We start from the raw sequence: 19,892 nt of genomic DNA, 5'->3' as shown, positions 1-19,892 counted from the left end.
CAGTAGTTCTTGTGAGATCGTTTTTGTTTACCAGTGCAAAGATGAGTACTGCCAATTACTAAAATTTGTTTTCAAATGTTAGCTCTTGGTCTTCAAAAGAAATGAGAAATCCTCTGTCTGAATAAGATGATAAGGGCAGGGATGTATAGTTACAGTGTTTGAGTATTCAGTAGTATTTCAGTGGGGACTAACTAACACTTATCAACATAATAAGTATCCTACACATTCCTGGTTTAAGGAAAATGTAGGTTTAGTTCATAGTAGCATACCAGGGAGGAAGAAGGTGGAAGATTTTATAAAAATCATCATATTCCTTATAGTGATCAGACCGCGCTTGATAAATATACACAGTGAGTGTGCATGTAACAAATGGGGCTGTTTAAAACCATGAAATATCTTACTGATCTTCACGTATCACTTTATTGGGGCCAAACTGCTTTCACAATTAGGAACCTCCTTGTATCTCCAAGTTTTCTCTGCACATGGGGATCGTGTGTGAATGACACAAGCTCTTCATCCATGCTGTCCTGTCTGTTTAAACAAATGCAATGGATATAACTGTCCCATATGGTGTGACTATTTTGAATAATTAGAATTGCTTGATATGGGAAATACCAAGTGTTTTCATTTCAGCCTTTTGCCAGCACCTGATTCTCCCATATAGTAACAGCACAGAGATTTTCTTGTGGTCCAGCCAGGTTTCTACAGCTTCCCTTAGGGTATCACTTCTTTGGTCTAATATATCTCATAATGAGTCTGAAATGTTAGAGGCAGGGTGCACTTTTCTATGTTCATCTTGTCCTATTGCTTCTAGTTACAATTCCCCTTCTTTACTGACAATGTGTTCCTCCCATCTTGACAAAAGAGATGAAGTGATTCCTCTAAATACATGGCGAGAGTGTATAAAGAGCTATAGATGTAGAAGAGTTATGGGACTATAGGCATTATGTAGATGTAAGATGCAGCAGACTCTGGCTACTGGATTTAGGTTCACCATGGATTTAGGTTTAGATGATTGGTCGGTCTGATTAAATAAGTAAGCTTTATAGATAATCCAGGGAATATTACCTTTCCTGTCTTCTTCAGTAGTCGTACAAAGGAGGAATTCCTGAGAATGACTGTACATTGGCATTGTCTTCACAAAGATGTATACCCCCAGGAAGAGCGGCTTCATTTGCACTCATCAGAATCTGTCCAAAAAAAAAAAAGCACAGAATGCATTTTCCTATCCAAAGAAACATTTTCTATAAGGGACAACTGAAATCTGACCTTCAGATCTCTACTGAGAAAAAAATAAAGACTCTAACTATCTTCATAAAGAGTATGCATAGCTTTTCTTTAGAGAAGTTTGAAAGTGTTTCATTTTCTTTATTTAGTATAAATCTCACAAGAGGTTAAACATTTGTGAAAGTGCATTGCTTTAAAAAAAAGATAGCTTGATCATCCTCATGTGAAAGGGTACTTTATTTTAAAGACTCAGTTTGAACATGGAACAAATTGATGAAATTGTAGTACAAAACCTTTAATGCATTAGAATGATTACATTTGGAAATCATTACGTATACAAGTAGTTATTACAGAAATAACCTTCTTTGTCAAGTATTCTTGGCGTAGAAGTAATCAGCATCCTGTCCCATTAATTGTTTGAGAACTCTGAAATCTTTAATGAGGTTTTTACGGAAGGATTTCAGTCAAATGCAAATGATTCACTGAAGCACTTAATCATAAGACAAATAGTGATTCTTTAGTAAGGTTTTTTATTCGGTGTAATAAATGTAGCATGTTAACTGTAGATATACAGCTAACTGTTTTTCAGCTACTTTTTTCACAGCATTTTTCTTTAAAGATTCATTGTTAGTCAGAAAGTCTCATAATGGCTGTGCTGTGAAAGAAAATGCTTGACAGATGTCAAGAAATCTGTGCCTGATACAGCTTCAAATAGATTTTTCCCTTTGAGTGTTCAAAAAAATGAACTTGTTTCTTATCATCAATAGAGACATACATTTTTCAGCAGATATTGACAATCAAATATTACCCTTTTTCCACAGGTCTGATTACAACAACATCAAGAAAATTGGATCGGGAACAGCAAGCAGAGCATTTTCTGGAGGTAAGATTAAGTAGAGAATTTATGTTAAAAGGTTAACTGATTTTTGGAGTTTAAAATCACTTCTTCCTATTCCAAAAAAGTGGAATTCTCCCTTCTCTGGATGTGTGAAAGATTCACACAAAAATGGGAATTGCTTGATTATACCAAAGAAATAATATATCTGGCAATTCACGAGCATTTGAACAATAGGAGAAATACACAAAACATTTGTTTTCCACCTCTGATCTACTTCTGTTAAATCTCATACCATAGCCGCTGAATCTTACTCTTTTCTTCTTTCTCTATTTGTAACAGCGATTTAGAGAATTTCAGAGGAAAATTTTTTTCAGTTGGTAACATCTCCTCCTAAATATCTCAGTTAATTTATGAGACCCGTACTACGCCAAGATTTGCATAAGGACAGAGCTTTATGCACTCGGAGTAATCCGAAAGTTGTCTATGGAACTGTTTCCAGTCTCTGAAGTTAAGCCTGTTTTGCATCTCAGATCTACCATAAAAACTATTTTTCTGGATGGAAGTAAACTTTGACCTTGCTCGCTTTTACAGTATCAGAATCAAATGTTTCATTTATTGAGACTGCTAACAACAGTTTTCAAGTAAAATGTTGCCCTCTAAAAAGGGCATCTCAGCCATTTCCTAGACCCAGCATGTTTTTACATGAATGTTTTGCTTTATAAATGGCTCACATATACTGGATCTGTAGTAACATACTTGTATACTGCCGGTTTTACCACATAAGTTTTCATTCTCATTGCTCTACACCATGGTGAGTTTTCTTCTTTGGGCAGAAGGTCCTTGATTCTGTTCTCTTGTCAATTTGTGAAATAAGGAATTTTTGATTTGTGCTGGTGCAAGTAAAAGAGAAACATATTGTCTCATGTAATCAGTCATTTCTACTATATATTTTAGGCAATTGTCTTCAAATCCATACAAGTTAAAGATATATTTGGACATATTAAACATCTGGAAAAAATAGTTCCCAGTGCAATCACTATTTGGCAGCAAAACACAGTAAAATATACTTTTTGGATATCCCATGGTTATTTTTGTTTGCTAGAAATTCAAAAATGATTTTTGCATAGTGCAGAACACAGTGGAGAAGGGTTAACTTGTTACTTGACCTGCTATTTTTTTTTCATGATAGTTCACTGGATAGCCAAATAGATCTTTTCAGTTGCTAATGAAATGTTAACTATTGCTGCCTCTTGGAAGGCAAGTTACCTAGGATCAAACCACATAAGCTGCTAATGTTTCAGAACTAAGCTCTCCGAGATGTGTGCATTTTTATGACATTCTCAGAACATTTTGTAAAATGCCTGGCTCTCCATGTGTGTAATTAACCCCCTGGGGAGGCCTTAATTGCCGAGACAACCATGGTCTCCCAGAAGTACAGTATTTTCCTTCCGGCTTCATTTCATACCCTTCCTCCAGTAGAGTCTGTCTAGTATAAAAGAGAGTAAACTTGGCTCCCTTTGAAAAGCTCTGATTAGTGCTTGACCTGACAACCTCTCCTCCCATTTGCCCAGTGGATGTGTGAGATATTGACAGACCTTTCCTACATACAACTTTTTAATTATTTTTAATAAGCCTGTCTTTTTCTTACCTGAATTTGACAGCCTTGCTATATCCATTCTGGCCAGTACTTACTGAGCAAATTCCGCTAGTAAAAGTATTTGCATCTCATTCACAAAAGCTGGTAGAAAAACGAGGTGGAACAAGATGGTTAGCCATCCTAATTTTGCACAGTGCTATTGTTCATTTTTCATCGAATGTCTCCCATCAGGGAAAAGTGGGGTGCAGAGTGGTTGTGTCTGGCCCACAGTCACGTGGTAAGAGTGGTTGAGCTGGTCTTGGCACCCCTGTAAGTAGCTGGAAGTATGGGACCCACTACAGAGAGTTGGAGATCTCCAGATAGCTACGCGTGAGGCATAGGGTGACTCCTCCAGAGTTGTCTGTCGCTGTCCTTGATGGAGGAAGCACAGACTACCAGCGAGGACTGAACACATGTATTTAAAGCTGCCAAAACTAGGCAGGGTGAATCTAAGTGATTCCCTTTGTAACTACACAAGAAGTCTGTTGCAAGGTATGTGTTGAGCCCAAGTCACTTGTATGTCTATCCCTCCTTACTCATTTAGTTGTCTTCTGTGAATGGAAGAATCTGTGTCTGACTTTTTAATGGTACCTACGGGTGCAGTCAAATGGTTTTGTAGTGAGACTTGCACTAATCAAAGAGTAAGTCACAAAGAGAGCACAAATACTCATGTATCTTCAAATCCTCAATGGCTGTCTATCCCCAAGTTTAAAAGATACATCGGGAAGTCAGAAAGGTGCTGTCCTGTACAATAATTGGAGATCTTGTGTTTGTTTCGGTCGTGTTGTTTGAGAGGGAGGGGTTGCTTGGGGCTTTCTTGAGAGAAAAAAAGTTTCTTCTCTCAGATCTTTCATGGATTGTGGCATTGTCAATGCTACTTTTTCTTTCAGTTCCCAGGTGGAGGGCTTAATTTCTTTGACACCTTTGTAATGTCATGCAAGGCTTAAGGTTTTATTCCATGCTTGTTAGTGGGTAGCATTTTTCTGGTTAGGTTTAAATTGGATGTCACTGGATTTTATATAGCATGATCTCTTGTGGTAGCAGATTCTTACTAATGGAATGGTTCTGCCTGACACTGGAGGGCAATGACCACATGATTACATTACTTTCTCACATGATGCAAACCAAAAGCGTTTGTTTTGAATTATTTCACAGCCTATCTTAAAGATTTGGGGGGGGCGAGGAAGGGAGGTAAAGTATTTAAATATGTCTCTGGAAAAAAAGAAAGGAAAACCTGCTTGCTTTTATTTCCAAGTGAGGTGGAATTGCAGTTTTCAGGTGATCTGTCTTTATTCTCCTTCAGTAACTGGACACATCAGCACTGTGGTTACAGGTTTCCTACTCTTCTTCCCTACTTTGACTTCGTTCTTCTGGAAATCTCTCTCTTCTTATATTATCCTAAATTAGTAAAAGTAAGAACCTAGGAGTGGAGAATACTAGTGGAGTTTGGAGTTTGAGGTCTGGAAAACCACAAAAAATATGCTGCCATTTTCTTCTGCCCACTTTTCTTGTAGACGTCCTCTAATCCTGATCTGACAGCTTTACCTGCAGTAATTTTGCTATCCAGTTATATGCAAACAGCTGCTGGAGTGCCAGGTGTACAGTATAAGGGGTAGAAGTAAACCATTTCATGCAGAATCTACAACCTTTTTTTCTGTTACCTTATCTTGAGGTGTCCAGAAGATAAGTCGTTCCTGGTCTGCTTTTCAGTGTGTATGTGCAGTTTGGTGGGAGAGGATTGTTTAATGCTGGCTAGAGCTCACGGACCTGCACATCCAGCCTGTGTTGTGGATCTGAGCACATGTTGTATCAGTTTAAGTTTTGTGTGGTATCTGAATGAGCTGTGCACAAATGCTGGTTCATCACCTTGATGAAGAAATGTTAATGTAATAGGTTAGTGTTTTTCAGGTGCTGACATTATTTGGGCCCTCTTGGTGATGGAATGGAGACCAGGCTCCTAAATCATTCAGCCAATTTTGAAAATTGCAGCCATAGTACTTCTCTGTTCCTTGACACGATGTCTAAATTTACCTCTGTAGGTTTGTTTATAAATTATCTTTTAACATTTATCATGGTGCAAAACTCGTCTCATTAGAGGCTCTATAAAGAACAAAAATAGTCGCTAATAACCATGGTCAGAACTTTGAACCTCTTTAACAACGATAAAACTGAACACAATAGGTTTAAAAAGACTGTTACGACAGGCTTAGCCTTTCAAGGTCGAAGTCATGTACCATAATTAATGAGGAGGAGAAGTGGGAGCAGAGCGTTGGCTTAGTGCTGCTAATTTTTAGCCAACTTAGTGCTATCAGAATAGTAACACTGCCTCTCAAGTGCCTTGCATTTGTAGCAAATCAGTATATGCAAGCCGCACCAATCTTCCTGCTGTGATGCTTTAGTACAGCTCTGAGAAGGATGTCAGTAACAGTGCAAGGGGTTATAATGAAGATAAATTTGTATATCTGATGTAAGTGTCAAAATGCATGGACTGAATGAAGCATATTGGTTTCTGTTTACTGGAAGTACACTAACAGAGGGTACAATAAGCTGTGTTGCATGGGGTGTATTTATAAGCAGTAATTAGAGAGAAGCATAATTATCTGCTGTAATTGTAGCCTTCTGAAAAGAAATCAAATTTCCATGCATTTAATGGGAAGTCGTAATTGTAAGGGGAGTTTTGATGGGAGGAATATCATTTTTCCATTTGGAATTTGGTCTCAAATGTCACGGGCAAGGGGCAGCTGGGAACCCGATGACCACAGTTTTGGGAGGAAGGAGGCTAATGTTTTGGAAGGTAGCATTTTAGGCTACCAGCGCCTCTCACTTCTTCCCACAAAAATCGTGCCAGTGATTCAGTGTCGAACCAGCACTGTGTGCACTGTCATGCTGCTCTTTTTTTCTCTAAGATCTCCCATGCAAGAACTTGATAAATATAACCTTATTTCAGTTTTGAGTGCATTCAGCTGGGCTGTAGCCTTCACTGTTGGTGATGCCTGAAGTGTGCGCTGCTTTGTCAGAAACTGCAGTGTTTTCTAAAGAATATAGGCAGCAATATGGCAATATGTACTTGTATATTTTTTACAGTAGAGTTATAAAAGCTGAAGTTCTCTGGATTTATGTAGCTGAATAGTGTTCTACAGAGCGCTGGTTGTTTAAAGCCTGGATCACAAATCCGTATAAGCATTTGTTCATAGAGCTTTAGCAATGCCTACATTTGGCAAAGGAAGGTGCATTTTTCCTCGGTGACATGCTAGTGATTGGGTTAAAAGTTGAACATTTTGTTTGAGATTTAAGTCTTTCAAAGGCACATGCCTTTGTTTTTTGTAACTTCGAAGCCTATTAGACGATGCAAGGGAAATTAAAAATATAGGTAAACAGCCTGCTATTTCCAGCTTGAACTTAAAATTGATTGCCTGAAGTTTCTGTAGAATGACTATGCTTTCCAGAAGTTAAAAAATTAGTGATCTATTTTTATTATTTCAAGGATGCCTAAAAGGAATTGTAGTAGAAAAATAAGTATAAAGAGAGAAGTTTCTGAAAAGACAGTGAGAGCAATAACACGATGTCAACTTTGCATGGTGACACTTTGAACTTCCGGTGCCAGCTTTGAAGGGGAGAAAAAAAAAGCAAAGGAAAAAGAGAAAGGAAGCCTAACTTTAAAAAGGGAAGAAAGAAAACAGTTCTAAGAAAGCACACGCCGGTCTTTCTCAGGCTATGCCGCCATGGGATTATCGGCCCAGGATGCTGTCCGGAGGGTGGCACCACATGCGTGGGGTCCATATTGCTCTGGGGGCCAGGCGGCCTCGGAGGACAGTTTTGGCGTGGCCTCGGGGACAGTTTTGGTGAGGCGGTGGAGCTAGCAGAGACCAGCATCCACAGCGTATCATGGCACGTCCTGAGGATGCCGCGTTGCAGTTTCCACCTGGAGCGCTGTATTCCTCAGGAGCTGCTATTCTGCACCAGCTTTCTCAAAATGCATGGGCTGCACTTGCCCTCCTTCCCCTTACTCTCCTATTTTGTTTTTTTTCTTTGTTGAGTTGCTATTTTCAGAAGTAGCCAGCAACTTTCCAAACACAGGAGATGACTGGAGGTTAAAACCATCTTTCAGAGCCAGATTTACATATGACATTGCACACTGCTTCTCATGTGTATTCAGGCATAAAATCTTACACAGCAGAATGAGGAAGAAATCTTGGTGTGATTACATCTGCCTGCAGTGATAAGTGGTCCCATAGATTAGACTATCATCTCTAAGTAATGTGACCCAAGAAGATGAAGAGTTAGCAAGACCATCCCTGGAAATATTGCTAGTTCAATTGCTAACTGAGTGGCCTCTCTGCAAGAGATACGAGCAGGAAGTTTAAACTGTAAAAGAATTAAGGTATGACGTTTTTGCAGAATATTCTCTGTTCTTTGATTATTACAAATTCGAATAGCTCCCAGATGTTCTATTATTTTAAATAGCGACTTGAGAAATAACAGTGATGACAAAACCTAAGCATCAGGAAGACTGAGTTTAATAACATTTTTCTTCATGCATGTGGAACTTTAATTTTGCTTTGTTATTAAATAAAAAAAATTGTAAAATAATAATGGGACAAGATGAGTTTGAATTTAAAAAAAAATCTCTATTTAAATTCCTTAAAATTCTGTGTGAAATTCAGATAGCTGATGAGAAATGTACACACATTGACATGTCTAATGACATTACCAAATGCACAGGGCAAGAATGGATCTGTATACATCAAACAGTATCTCTGATCCTCAGATAGTTGTTTCATGAAATAGCCATAGCCTTGGGAGACTAGATGCCCTAAGAGTGTCTGTGAAATTTCCACAAAATGTGTAGACTCAAGTCACCCCTGAGGATGCTTTGCTTGGTTTTTGCCTCATGCCTATTGTTCATTTTCATCTTTTTTTTTTTTTAGATATTGTTCACTAAATCCTTTTAGCCATCTCAAAATTAGATTCCCTTAAAAATGTTTTAGACATGCTATCACCAAGGTGATGTCGAGGATACACACACACTGCTGACAGTTCAATTAGTGCATCATTTATATCCAAAAATCTGATTCTGGCCTCTGTTGGAAACTGCATTAACTGTCTAGCTAATCTGTATGGAAGTTCTTACATGGCAGGATTTTAGTTCAACGGTAGAAAAACTTAGGGTTGTTTAGTTAATTCATTCTATTGATTCAGGATACAAATAGTAATGAAGAAAAGCAGTCCTCTTTTCTATGTTTAATGAACTTCCTAAAACAAAAATCTTCAAAACTTAATACGTAAAGCATTGTCTTTTGTTATGGATATTTCAACGTTACAGAGATAAGAGTCAAATGTTTTATAGAGCTTTTTAGGTGTATTGTAAGTTTGTCTTAATTTTTTTGTGTATGAAAAGAAAAAGCACAATTCATGTATTGTTTGGTCACTGCTAAGCTCATGGAAGAGATCTGATTTTCCCAGTTCACCAACATATACGATGACAGAATCACCATCCACAGTGGCCATACTGGCCTATCTCGTAGTCATTTAGATAAAATGTTATAGTTTGACCCAGTATAAAGATACAGATAATTTTGCAAGTAGTAATCCAGGTTCAGATTTTGAAGAGCACTGCAAGATCAGAGTTATCCTGGACTATTGCTTTGGTTGACACACTGCTCCCTGCCATAGTTGTTATGTCTCTTTAGAGTATCACATTTCCGGTTGCCTACAGCTTTGTCTTATTTAAGGAATGATTTGCATATGTCTGGAGTTTTCAGGGGGACCGGAGCTTGTTTTATAGATTACATGAATCACTGACCTGAGCAGTCAGGTCATGAAATGAAGAAATCAGATTCCACAAAGCACAGTGCTGTAGGCTTTTTCATGCTGGGCATCAGATGCCTCTCCAGGATCTTCCTTGTGGACCCACGGCGATTCAGCAGCAGGGCTTGGCTTTAAACATCTCATCACATGCAAGCACGGAAGGAGGTACTCGGCATGTAGGCTTCATGCACTGGGAAATCAGCCATTTCCTATCTCTTTTGAAGGCACAGCAGAAAACTTGGAATCGCGCCAGAGAGCAAATCCGGCCCGCAGGCTGCCACCCTGCGAAGTCCTGAGCATCTCCTGGGAGCTGAGACATGTATCAGTGTTTTCTGAACCCTCTGGACCTAATTAAGATTTCGCTGCACTTAGCACCCTGTAGCTGTGAAGCCAAGCAGTGCAAGAAAGTCATGTTTTGGCTAACTAGCATTACGTTATGTCATATCTGATGTCAATGTAGATAGGGGAAAGCCTCATTTATTGCCCTGGCAGCTAGTTGTGTTCGTATGCTTACCCTGTCTGGTACACATAGTCTGGTTTCAGTTCTGTTGACTTTCTTGAAGTTATCACTGATAATGCCCAGGATGAAGGAATCAGACATCAACCCCCATGTCTGCAATATTCTCGTTTTCACAACCAGTAACTTTAGGAAATCCTTTCCTCTGTGGGCTCGATCACACTTGGAGAAAAATCTGGCTTTTAAAGTGTACTTGGTAGTCCATACTAGGCAATGGCTTAAGGAGACCTGTTTTTCTCTGCTTTGCAGTGAAGCTGATGGCAATCACCCATCCAGTTATCCACCCATCCCAGGTGAGAGCGTACAGCGTAAGCTAACACAGTGGAGTGGAAGTGCCTGGCCAGACTCTACAGGAGTTTGGTTTAGCAGTTTATAGAGATGGGCAGATTTGCTCCCCCATCCAGACTGACCAGTGCAGAATAATTCCCACATCATCTAACGTGCTTGTTGACTTGGAGCTTCACTGCTCTGGTTAGATCTGAATTTTACATCTCTGTAGATGTAAGGGTAAGTTTTATTTAAACAACACATTAGCTGGGTTTGCTGCAGTTTTTCCTTCCTTTTTAACTTTCCTTTAACTTATATGCATCACTGTTAACAAAAAAACTCCACATCTTAGTATGTGTGTGGGAATAGGTGAGTTAACATATGAGATAAAAGCAATTTAAAATGTACCCAACACCTGTATCATCTGATCTGTTTGCAGAACTAGGAGATGGGGTCAGTGCAAATGAGATGGAAAAGTATTACTAAAACACCAACATTATTGTAGAGTTTGAAAATTACATCTGCACCTGTGTTTTAAATGCGGTTGAAACTGAGGAGGTACTGATGATTTTCCTTCTCATTTTATAAATCATTTCTTGAGGGTAAGTTTGTGTCAGCAAATTTGGTGGTTAATTCATACCAAGTTCTTTTCTGCCAGGATTTTGGGGTTCTTTCTAATGCAGTTTTCTTTCTGATGAATTAGCTCACAGATTAGCTCAGGGTTCACAGGTTTTTACTTCATTGTATGTTTCTTAAGATCTGTAGCTCTCTTTTTTTATTGATTGGAGCCCACCTACCAAGCCCAAATTGGCTTGATATATCCTTTCACCATGTCTCCTAAGAGCCTATTGCCACGCTCCATGCTTTACTAGACAAAGAGTCATTGTGAAGGGCACGCTGGTTTACCAAATCTTCACATTTGTTTTATGAATGTACCAATGTTTTAATCTTTAAGAGAAGCAGCAGGAAATCTTTCGCATGACTTGAATCTATTTTAGATGTAGAGAGTCTTTGTGTTATCTGAAGCCTGTCTGCTTTAGTGCTGTATCATGTTTTCTGTGGCATTTACAGCACCCATCGGCTGCCAGACTGTTAATTCATGTCCATAAGCGTATAGCCACACGAACATGCATGCACATACACACTTTGTGGACGTCTCTCTTTGCTGGTTTCCTAGCTAAGACAGAACTGAGCATTTAAGACAGGAGAGCACCTTCTTCCTCAATCAGGAATACATTGCATCTATACCAGAATCCTATCTGAGCACAGCGTGGATTTTCTCAGGAAATCCTAGAACATCTTTTAATTAATTCAGCATTTTAAAATGTGCATTTAAAAATGTGCCCTTGCAGAAGTTTTGCATGCCTTTGTCTTTTTTCTCTGGGTGATCTATACTCGACTGTTCATAATTCATGCTTGTTATCTCTAAGAAAAGTTCATTTTAAGGTATTTTTCACAGCATCTTTAAAATTCCTCCTGTGCTCCTAACATGACTTCACTTGCTGCCACCATTCACACAGCACCAAATCCAACCACCCTGCAACCAAATCCACCCAAATCCAACCACCCCACAGTCCAACCACCCTGCAACCAAATCCACACAAATCCAAGCACCTCGCAAGCACCCAGCAAACAAATCCAACCACCTAGCAGTACAGTGTATATGGATCCCAGCACTAAATCTCTGTGGATCCAACTCCTTTGATGTGAGTGGACTCTGGGTTGGTTTCTGACCTGCCCTTTGATCACGGGCTGTTGCAATTGCCCTGGAGCCTGACTGGACATGGTTCCCAGGAGGATACCTGCAGCTTAAGTGGTCCCTTCCCTGGATCATCTTTACTTGACAGCACTGCGGTTTGCAGGCAGCCCCTTCTCAAGGGGAAGTGGTTGAAGACAGTGGTCAGACTTTGCAGGTGAGGTTGCTAAATCAGATACATGCTTTATTCTTAGCACAAGAGAGCTACAGAATTGCTGCCAAACAAGACATGCCCAAACTCTCTGTCCCTTGCTCAAGGCTCACGATCTCAACAGATGCTCAGACAGGCAGCTTTCCTTCCCACGCCAGGCCCCAGGAGGAGAGCTCTTGGTCTTGCAAAGAAGCAGGGATGAAATGACAGAGGAGAGAGAAACTAGAACTACTCTTCCTTGTGGCAAGTTCTATCAGTTTTTATCATCTTCCCTACAACATCTGTCCTCCTTTCTCCATTAGAGTTAAAATCATCCTTATTCCTGAGGTCTGCTCCTGTGCATCTGTCTATCTGGTATCATATAATCCATGTTTTTCAACACTTCTTCCTCTGGATTTTTTTTTTTTTTTTGTCTCCATCTTGCTAATGCTCTTACTTTCTACGGTCCTGTAATTTCTAGCATTAGTGACGTACTAAAAGCTTCTTTCCCCGAAACTGCCCCCAGTAGGCCATGCAGTTCATGAGAATTTCTTCCTTCTCTAGTGTTCCTGGAATATACTACCATTTTCTTTGAGTCCTGTAACATCCTTTGCAGCCTTCTCACTATAGCCTGTAGTGCCTTTCAGTGCTACATCTTTCCCTCTTTATCTGTTCTTTTATCTGATCAGATTGTCCCCTCTGCCACATAATCCCTCAACATTGTGTTTGAGCAAAAAGACATACAAGAAAGGGTAGGAAAATGTCATTCGAAAACATGGGAGTCTGCAATTTTTTTTTTATTTTTAAAATAATTTGTTATGGCAAAAGTGCATTATTTTGTGACACGTAGTGAAATAAGATTGGAGTATTGAGCATAATTTGTAACATGACACAATTTAAAATATTTGCTAGAAGCCTAGAGATAAGAAAACCTCTAATCAGTTTGAGAATCAGTTTAATAAGCATATTTGACACCTTTTTTTCCTCCCTAAATACGTTATCATGGAACATAAGAATCCTAATGCTTTTCCTATCTGACTTTCAGATTGATAATAATCAGAGGCCAAACAATTCTTTTGCTTTTTATGGAAATATGATTTAAACAGAAAAGTACAAAGGCCCTGGAGCATCAAGTGCTATGAAATCTGCCCTCGAAAGCAGTAATTTTTTCTCCCAGACTAACAAATTTCAGTTGTCAAGAAATAGATTAATCTCCTCATTTTGAAATATAATATTGCTGTTTGCTAATCTCTCATGATACAGAGAAGTTGAAAATGTTACGGTAGTTCTAGAGTACATTTTGTGTTTTGGCAAAAAAGAGCACCTTCTTTGGCAAGGAATATTCTAAATATTGAAAAGCAAGGAATGATTGATAGCAAAAATGTCAGTATCAAAATAATGAATTATTTTTCCTCACAATCCCCAGGAAAGTAAAAAATACAAATATCAGTCATAGTATTCAGACGATTTATGGCCTCAACTTTTCTGAAGAGCAGCGTGTTATCTTTAATCAAGATCCAATAAATAGTTTAATATCTTGTGTCACAGCCTCAAATGTATTTGTTTTTCCCTGAGGGTTTTGTTTCCTTCCACTACCATTCCAGATAATTTTTTAACTATGATATAAGTAAAAATATGTTCTTAACCTTCAAGGCCAAACAGCTATTTTAAAGACTTAACAAAAAAATGTGGAGAAGTTAAAGATGAGGTTTTATATTGGCATGCGTTTTTTTTAAAACCATGACCACAGTTTAAAAAACACTCGACAAAATCTGCACAAAGTCACAAGTTTTAGACTACACATTTTAGCTGAGCAGAGGCGATGCTTTATTATGTGGTACATCAAGGTATGCTGTAATGGCATGGACGGCACTGTGAGCTCTTTTGGCTGAGAGATGTAGAAGGCAACAAGAGTGCATTGCATGTCTCAGATGAAGTCCAAAGCGTATAGCCAAAAGAATAAAATTGTTAACTGATGTGCAAGGTTTACTTGAATGTCTTCTTGTCTTCCTTGCCAAAAACCCTTTTGTTACAATGGACATTCACGAATTCTCTTTGTCTGTGTGTGTTGCAGCTTTGGCCCTTTTTTTTGTGGAATTAGCTGCAATACCAAAGCCCAGCTCTGGTCATCTTGGCAGTATTTTAGAAAGTAAAATAATATTTGCTTTAAATGTCTTCTCTTCAGGCATTTAATTCTCATAATATCCAACTTTTGGTGTGAAAGTATCAAATCAAATATGTGGCTTTTTTAATAAAAAGCCATCTGATGCACACAGAAGATTCTGGTTTTCTGCAGCACTCTTAGACTGCCTGGTGATAGATCAAACCAGTGATAGTACGCCTAATTTTCAGTAAGCTGCAGAGCTACCGAAAGAAATCCTTGCTGCTGCGGCATGATGCTCAGCATGAGGTAATCATTTATCCTGCTTCTTGACAGAGCAAATTATCCTACTGTGGGCTGTGGGCTGTTTTCAGGACCTGAGTCAGTTCTTGCAGAGCTAATTTGGTATCTCCTCCCTCCCCTCTGCTCTCCATGTAGACGTAGAGCCACCTCCAAACTTTGTAACTTGAGAATCCCTTCCATTTCTCTGGTTGTGTAATATGCTCAATTAGCCCTTGGATGCCTAAACATTAGTAGCTGAATGAATTATAGGTTCATGCTCTGTTTTCTAAAGGTTCTTAAGCATACGGATTCACCAGGCTCATGTAGCAAAACAAGAATTTCATCTTCAACTTCTCTTGATTCACAAACAGCCTTTGCCCCACTGAGCCTGTAAATAAGATTTAGGTATTTTATCAGATCAGTAATCCATGGATTAAACCCTTTCTTAATCTTCCATTTCTAAAATTAGATGCAGTTTTAGAGAACAAACATTACCAATATATTTTGTATGTATTTTCCCAAATGAAGCAGTGACAGTACGGATTCTGTAGGCCAGAACACCACATCATCAGCAAAAGTCTGCAATTCTGACCCCTGCGTCTGACCATCGGGATTAGCACGCAAGGCTGATGTGCCTGATCTGCTCCCTTTGCCAAAGGATTAAGCCTCATGTGCTGAGCCTGACAGAACGCGCTCGTGCTGTGCAAGAGCTCCCATAAATCAGAAGAACTTTCACGGACATTTCCAACAAGGTACTCAGCCCATTTAACACCTCCTGAGACGATCTCAAAAGCAAAGCAACTCCTACAACTTTCCTCTTTCAATCTCGTCTGCTAAAAATCCTCAAAGCAACTCATTAAGAGGAACTCCTTCTGCTTCCCCCGTTTCTTTCCCTTCACTAGTGAGGGCTAATTGGAGGCACATAAAATGAATCAAGGAAAATTCTGGTTCTTCTCCAATATATCAGTCTTGCATTAGCGAATTAGGCATATTGTCTCATGCAGTGTTTTATTGTCCCCCAGACCACATTATCGGCAGGGCAATCTCACAAAAGGTTAATAGCATTACTAAGTTGTCTCTCAGTCTGACACTCTTGCTCATCACTCTAAATCCAGTCATTTTACCAGTAGTGTTAGACATCTCTCCTGAAGTTAATTGGGTGCTGCTTGCCACTGCCATCAAACTCACCTCTATAAATCGGAACTACTTGTAGCAGACTGTCCCTGCTCTTAACTTTCATTTCACAACTGGGAAAAGTATGTGTGGATTGATATGCTCTGCTTTTCAACCACACTCTTTGACATTTGCAATCCAATTATCACTCACCTTGGTTATACATTCTGTCCAACTATCCCCTATTGCTATCCCATGTGTCACCACCTACTCTGTATACTGCCCTCGTGGGAAAATAAGCAGTAAATTAGGAGCCTATATAAAGCCATTAAAGAGTTACTGTGACTCCATAAACCGTGGAAGTGAAACTGTTCTGCTTTATGCAGTTGCTGGTATCCCAAACTGGAATTGCTGCTCTGTGTTTTTACGCAGCCCCAGCTTACTGAACTCAAGCAAGATAGGCATCTGTTGAGGCCCTAGTGTCTGTACGGTAAGGACATGAACCTTAAGGGCTGTGGACGGTAAGATCTTGATACTACATTCTTGAGTAAGTTGGCATCAGTAGGGAGCCATAAATGTATAGTATTTATTTTTGATGAAATTTCAATGAAATATTCTCTTTCAGTAGGTGAGAATTAAACTGCCCAGGCTCTACTTAAATTTCACTGACCCTTTGCACAGCAGTGAATGCCATCCTGTGGCTACAAAAATCAAATGCATGTTGAAGAATGACGCTGCAGAAGAATAAAAGTGTGAAGAATATTGAAAAAGATGTGTTCTTTTAAAATTCCACCTGCACTGCAGGAATAGACTGTCATTTTTTTTATTATTGAGACACGTTAAGATCCCTTTCCAAGACTCCAGGCACTGTAGAATTAATTAATTATGATAGTATTAATTGGTTAATTAATATTAACAAGCCAAACTTTTTTAATGCGTTCTGAGTGTTGTTCAGAGAAATTCACTTTTCTGGCCATTTCTTTGCAACACATTTGGAATGTTAAAACTTTGGGATAATATTTCCTGTTGTATTTTAACCCCCAAGATGACCCTGATGACCTATACACATGCATACTTATTTATGTCAGCAGTATGGTCTCCAGACATCCTGAAAGTTATTTACATACATTGCTGTTTGCAGAATCGCTGGCTATATGTGTAGCAGAATGAACCAACAGGAAAAATCATGTTAAAGCACAGAATTATGTATGAAACTGTGGTGTTTTTTTCCTGAGTGTGAAAATATGATTCTTCCTAGTCAGTTATGACGTGTACTATGGGGTTGCTTCAGTGGTACATATCTCCACCCTTCGTACAAAGTCCTACAGCTTCCACATACTTATTTGCTATGCAGCTGGAGCCCAGGACTGGGCAAAAGCTGAATGAGAAATAAAAATAAGGTCGAATGAGGTTGTCGAGCTCTAGGTGAAATGCCATTCTCACCAAAGTCATTGGGAAAATTCCCATTGACTTCCAAGTCGGAGGGTTTTGTAGCTGGCCAGGTCCTCCTTCACCGAGCAGATTGCTGTAATCCTTGGGCTGGTCAGAAACCACAAAGTCAGCTCAGTGGGGGAATGTTTATCTTTAGACTTTCTCTACAAGTCTCCAGCAACACATGCCTACCTGGCAGTCCCTGGTGTGGCTTAGGATTCCCAGACTAATCAGATGTTTGTGAAGGTTTGTGGAAGTTCAGTAGAGAGAAAGCCAAAAAGAGAACAAAAATGACTCCAGGAAGAATGGGGTTACAGTGAACCAGCACCTGAAATGTATGCTTAGCCGCATCAGCCTCATCTAGGAAAAAAATAAAAGTTTTGCCACTTCAGATGAAACTTGGAGACTAATGCAACCATTAGGAAAGGGATTGATGGCCCTCATCTGTATCTGAACTGTTAAGTAAATTTCAGTTTCAGATCTTTTGTACTGGTCATAATATTTGCTCCTGTTTTCCAGGCTGAATTTTCAAAACTGGAAACTGAATTTGGGAGAAGTAGAAAGGTAAATCATGAGTATGAGTTTTGCTTCAAAACCAGAATCTGAAATTTTTCCCTACTCACCCGTGCCATGCCGATTCTCCACCAGCTCGTGAAATTGACCCCTATGTCAGTGTAAGCTGGATAGCAGATATTTATAGGACAATTAGAATTGAGGCTAAGTGGAGATTGAGATAATAAGGCTTGTCTGTGTTGCCTATTAGATGAAACTGTGATTAAATGCAGCCCAATTAATGCTTATTATCTGTCTCAAATTAATTTGTCACAGAAAGTTGTGAAGTAGACATCAAGAAGACAAATAGACTTTTTTATTGCTAAAATCAAAGCTATTATTGATTTGGTTTACTTTAGCATGGTCTGACAAAAACAGAATGATACTGTCATTCGAGAAACTGCCTTGGGAAGAGCCCTGACAAACCATCTCCTTATTCGTCTGTATCATCTCCTTCACCTCATTTTACTTATCTTACTTAGGATTTTCTGAGCATTTTTATACTGCTTTATATAATATTTTAGGATATAGTCCTCATTTGACTACAAAAATCACTTTGTTCAAACATATACAAGTAATTGCTATCATTTTATCATCTACCTTGATTAAAATTTCACTGTGCTCTTTGTTACTAACAAAAGCAACTTCTATCAAATAACCCAAATATCACAAAAAATATCATGTCTTTATTTCTCCTCTTAGGTTAATGGACAAGGTCATAATAATCTTTCTGGTGGCAGTTCACTAAAGCCAGAGAAATTTCTGAGACCTAAAATGTCTATTTTGCCTTTTGCAAATTTAAAACATCTTTATAGGATCAAAAATTGGGACTGGACTATACCCCTTAAAGATCTGATTTTATGTGAACTTTCTACCTGGCTGGGAAATGCATTTTTCATTAATCAGGTTTTTAACTGATCAGCTTTATTTTGAACATAAAACTTTAGAAGCTTCATTTTTTATTCTGAAAAAAATTAAATTGCATTTAAATGTCAGAGACTAATCATCAGACTATCAGCTATAAAACTATCTTTGAGATGATTTCATAGGATTTTCCCAGCATGTGTGCATGAATGTGTGTGTGGATAGAGAACGTTCATTATTTGCTGTACGTTGTGGAAAAACAGAGGAAGATGGAAATTGGTTTTCAGCAATTATTAATGGGATACAAAGTCTTTTATCTCGAGATCGCTGCTTCTGGCTTTCCTACTTTGGTATTGATCAAAGGCCTATTGATAAGTGATGGATTCTTTTCTTTTTTTTTTCTTTTTTTGACGAAGTTATTATCTGCTATGGAATAGCAGGATTCATCGGCTACAATTCATTTTCTTCAATGGCAAAAACATCTGAAAAAATTCCCCCCTCCCCTGGCCTGGGGACCTGCCCCTCATTTCCTTGTCTGCTTCCTCACTGCCACCCCAGGGCTACAATTAACCATCTGCCTTTTGCGGGGTTTGGTTTTGTTTCGGCGGTTCATTTTTAACCCTGGTTATTTCAGTAATCCTGTTGGTAGCACAGGTGCACTAACAATTTATCGACAGGGTGAAAGAGGTTGCAAACTGACAGCAGGGGAAGAACAAATGGCTAGAGGAGGGGATGGAGATAGGGATGGAGGCTTCCTAATCTGGCTCTCTGCCAGAGACCGCATGTATCATCCTCCATTAGCGAGACGAAGGGCTGCTTGTTAGAGCAGTTAAAGAAAAAAGAAACAACTAGTTTCTAGCTTGTCATCATGGGCTCCCCGGGTATGCGTTAGCTTTGTTTTTTTAAATATTTAGTTCTGCTTCATGTAGCAGCTTAGAATTTGGATACGTTGTACGTGTAAAGTTAATTAAGAATTTACAAGTGTGTCTTTCATCTCATTGATGGCCAAATACATATATAATCTACTAAAAAATGTCAGTACTGTTTCAAGACTGATCATCCCAGAGCCTCAGCTAAGAGTGTTTCATTCAACATTGGAAAGCACTGCTTGCTGGCATGACAAAAATTGTTTAAAATTAAATTTTAACATTACAGTTTAGGCTAGAAGAAGGTACTTCTTTTGAATATTGAAAGTTTTCTTTGAAGTTCTTACTCTGTTGTAACAGAAAGAAATTTTAGGCGAGGATTTAGGATTTGATCAATCCATTGCAACAAGCACTTCAGATCTTGCGCTGCATAGCACGCGAGATCTCTAAAAGCATACAGAGCAAGTACTCCGTGTTATATCTTCCCTGAGCACAAGTTCAACA

The 19,892-nt window shown here is 38.9% G+C and overlaps 1 protein-coding gene across 9 annotated transcripts in view; it reads left to right on the top strand.

The window, feature by feature from the left end:
• The window catches only part of FAT3 (FAT atypical cadherin 3), a 422,304-nt gene that overhangs the window by 283,781 nt on the left and 118,631 nt on the right, over positions 1 to 19,892 (top strand). For all 9 annotated transcript variants that reach the window (XM_064505138.1, XM_064505137.1, XM_026109215.2 and 6 more), the window contains one exon: positions 2,049 to 2,110. In XM_064505138.1, the coding sequence (XP_064361208.1) occupies positions 2,049 to 2,110 (62 nt within the window). The remainder of the gene's footprint in view (positions 1 to 2,048; positions 2,111 to 19,892) is intronic.

The sequence above is a fragment of the Dromaius novaehollandiae genome, chromosome 1 (assembly GCF_036370855.1).
Source record: "Dromaius novaehollandiae isolate bDroNov1 chromosome 1, bDroNov1.hap1, whole genome shotgun sequence".
NCBI lineage: Eukaryota > Metazoa > Chordata > Aves > Casuariiformes > Dromaiidae > Dromaius > Dromaius novaehollandiae.
This window is presented reverse-complemented; position numbering and strand designations above follow the sequence as displayed.